General features: G+C 39.1%; 1 protein-coding gene across 1 annotated transcript; it reads left to right on the top strand.

Moving 5' to 3' along the window:
- Positions 1–2252: 2252 nt before the first annotated feature.
- Positions 2253–2870, top strand: LOC145681707 (uncharacterized). The gene has a single exon (XM_081753322.1). It carries the CDS (start codon positions 2253–2255, stop codon positions 2868–2870), a length of 618 nt encoding a protein of 205 aa, XP_081609448.1.
- Positions 2871–3379: the final 509 nt, after the last annotated feature.

The raw sequence follows: 3379 nt of genomic DNA, 5'->3' as shown, positions 1-3379 counted from the left end.
GCTCGGAATAAAGATTGTCAAAGGTTCCGCGAACATCATGCCAGGAAGAGTTCTCGTCACAACAACATAGAAGATTTAATGCACATGTTGTTAATCACGTCGCGTCGGATCCCTGCATAACAAACCTCAGCAAATTCACACTCAAACACAGTGAACATCTTCCCGAAGAAATACGTATATTGTTACAAGATCCACCCACGTGTCAAGCATACATTTCAGCTGATCATACTACTGAACACAACAATAGTTCTTCCAGTAAGAATATGTGACTGCTTACCGCTTCTTGTCGCTCTGTGCATGGTTTTGTACGTGCTTTGCTGTGTTTTCTTTGATTATGAATTTTGTCCAGCTAGATGTGGCAATTGAACCACTGTGCGACGTACTACAATGAAATGTAATTGGATGGAGTTATAAATATAGTTCCGTGATTGACGTAATTGCTTATTTGTATTTGGTTAAAGAGATGAACTATTTTTTCACATTGTTTCGTATAATTAACTTCACCCATTTGTTAGACGAGACGAAAAAATATTAATTCACGGAGCAAAATATACTACTGCAAATTACTGACAAAATATATACCATATTCTGTGATTTTTACCTTCTGTTATCGAGAAAAAAACAATCGTCACAGTGTTGCTAACATGCAAACCGATAAGTATCTATAACAACAAATATTAAACACTTGAGAGAGAGAGAGGTAGATAGTAAATGTAGTAGAGACCGGATATATAGTATACATGAAGCTGCATCAGTTCCCGAAGGAGCAGGACGCACATATTTTTAGGGATTATTCATTGAGTATGTACGAACTTACAAAGAGGGTAACAAAGCGACTTTTATTTACTTATCGACTGATACGAAAATAAAAAAGAACGTACCTGTACTTTATATCTGCATGTATAGTGCCCTTGTACTTTATCTATGACTATGTGTGTATGTGGGGGGGGGGGGATTTAACGCATTTCGCATGTCTTGTGCACATGGATACTTCTTACTATTGCACTACGTAGAAAATTTATGGTATTTCATGTAGAAGTGGTAATAGAACACAGAAGAAACGCAGATCAGGGGGTTCTCATGTATACTATTACCTAAACATTTATATAATATGTTTCGGTACAAATTTAATATATTTTGAATTACTCTTAACAACCATAATAAAGAAAAAACATTTTTTTTAAAAAAAAAAGTGTAATGGCTGTCCTTAAGAAACGCAGAGATTGCAATAGTCATTTTAAGTCCCGCCCCCAACAGTGACCTTACAATTTGAAAACATGGCGGCTACATGTAGTGCTTCTGTTCAGTGTCAAGTTATGAAACATCCAAAAGGAAAACCATTGAAGAGCGGGGAAAAACGAATTGTTTTTAACGTGTTCAATAAACTGCTGAAAAACAATCCTACTGTGTTAGTGAATGACATAGTGAAATTAACGGCAGAATATACTGGTGTCTCTGAGTCGAGTGTTGTGAACGTACGTAAAGAGTTCAAAGAAACGGGGTTGTTGAAAACACCGGGTAAAAAGAGAAACAGACTGAAAACAGAATTAGTGAAGGCGGATGACTTTGTGAAATGTGCTATTCGGAGCAAAGTGCATGCTTTCTTTCTAAGAAATGAACCACCTACACTAAACAAAATTTTGAGTTCTGTAAATAGTGACCCTATGTTGCCTAGTTTCAAACGAACTACACGGCGACGATATTTGAGAAATATTCGTAAACACAGAGCGGAAAATAAAACCATATATTACTTAGACGAAATCTGGGTGAACGAAGGTCACACTACATCCAATGTATGAGTAGACACAACTGCATGTTCTTAATAATAATAATAATAATAATAATAATAATAAAAGCGTTTTTGTCTGAAAATGAAATGAAATGAAATCTTTGAGTTTTACGTCCCACGATTATGCCGGTTAGGCTAAAGGAGACGGTGATTATGAGTAATGAATAAAATGGTGGAATAAAGAAAGTGGGAGGAAACGGGAGAACCCCGAGAAAACCGACGCACACGGTGTTTGTCCACCACAAAGTTCACTTGGCTGGGATCGAATCCGGGACCCAATCACCAGAGGTGAACGCTCTACCACTGAGCCCCCGCGTTTTTGTCTGGAAAGTCAACCGGCCTAAAAAATTCTACGGGTAAAGGAAAAAGACTAATAGTTGTTCATATAGGCAGTGATAGTGGATTTGTAGATGGTGGTGCTCATATCTTTGAATCTAAGCGCGGTAGTGATTACCATGATGACATGAATGATGACGTTTTTCGTGAATGGTTTGAAACAATATTGCCTAAACTTGATCCCGGGCGTGTTATTGTAATGAATAATGCTTCATACCATAGCGTAAGGCTCGAACGACGTCCAAACACCTCATGGCGAAAACAAGAAATAATTGAGTGGTTAACAGCAAAGAAAGTGCCTTTCTCAGAGTCCGATGTTAAAGTGGAACTAGTGGATAAAACGCAAAGCATTGCTCTCAACAACGAAAACCTATATGTAGTAGACAGCATCGCAAAACAGACTGGGAGAATTATTGAGAGACTGCCCCCCTTCCACAACAATTTGAACCCAATAGAAACTGTGTGGGCGTTTGTTAAGGGTTTTGTAGCCAGAAATAATACAACGTTTAAGTTACCTGACGTTCGGCTGCTGCTTGAAACTGCCTTGACTCAAGTGACACCAGATATGTGGAAAAACAATATTCGTCATGTGCTGAAGGAAGAAGAGAAAATGTGGAATCTGGACGGGCTTTCTGACACCTTGGTGGATCGCCTTGTAATTAACATAAACAACGAATCTGATGAATCTTCTGATGAAAACCTGCAAGTTACTGCGTTGAGCGATTCAGAAGAAACCTCAGATTAACGTAATTCATAATTATTTTATCGTTTATCTCTTTAGCTACATTTACTTAGCGCTATTACTTAACTCTATTCAGTAGCGTAGCCAGGAGGTGATTCCGGACACCCCCTCCCGAAATTTGGAAAAGTTGTTAAAATTAAGCCAAAAATCACGTTTTTCGCCCAAATATTTTTCGGGGGAGGAACCTCGGACACCCCTCCCCCGAAATTACCTTCTAGCTATGCTTGCTTTGTAACCGAGATATATCTTGCTTTTGAGATCGAGGAACGCATGGAAAAAGAACAGCTGACCGAAGCAGAAATCTCGCTTGACGCGAAGCATGTGCTTGACGCGGAGTGATACAAACTGTTTTGTTTATCTCAGGTGTGGTTCTTACGTTGAATACACTTTAGAATATTTTGCTAGTGAGAGAATGGCTCCTTCATAGATGGAGTGGACCAGTGGGTCGTGGGTCAAGTAGGTCAAAATTAGTGTGGTCGACAGGACGTGACCCACTGCGACCCACCGTGACC

Source organism: Thermobia domestica, chromosome 3 (genome assembly GCF_964235325.1).
Source record: "Thermobia domestica chromosome 3, izTheDome1.hap1.1, whole genome shotgun sequence".
Taxonomy (NCBI): Eukaryota; Metazoa; Arthropoda; class Insecta; order Zygentoma; family Lepismatidae; genus Thermobia; species Thermobia domestica.
The sequence above is the reverse complement of the archived record's forward strand: the minus strand, read 5'-3'. Positions and strand labels throughout refer to the sequence as shown.

Excerpts from the sequence above, each read along its gene's own strand:
- LOC145681707 (XM_081753322.1), top strand. The coding sequence starts at position 2,253 with ATGAATGATGACGTTTTTCGTGAATGGTTTGAAACAATATTGCCTAAA.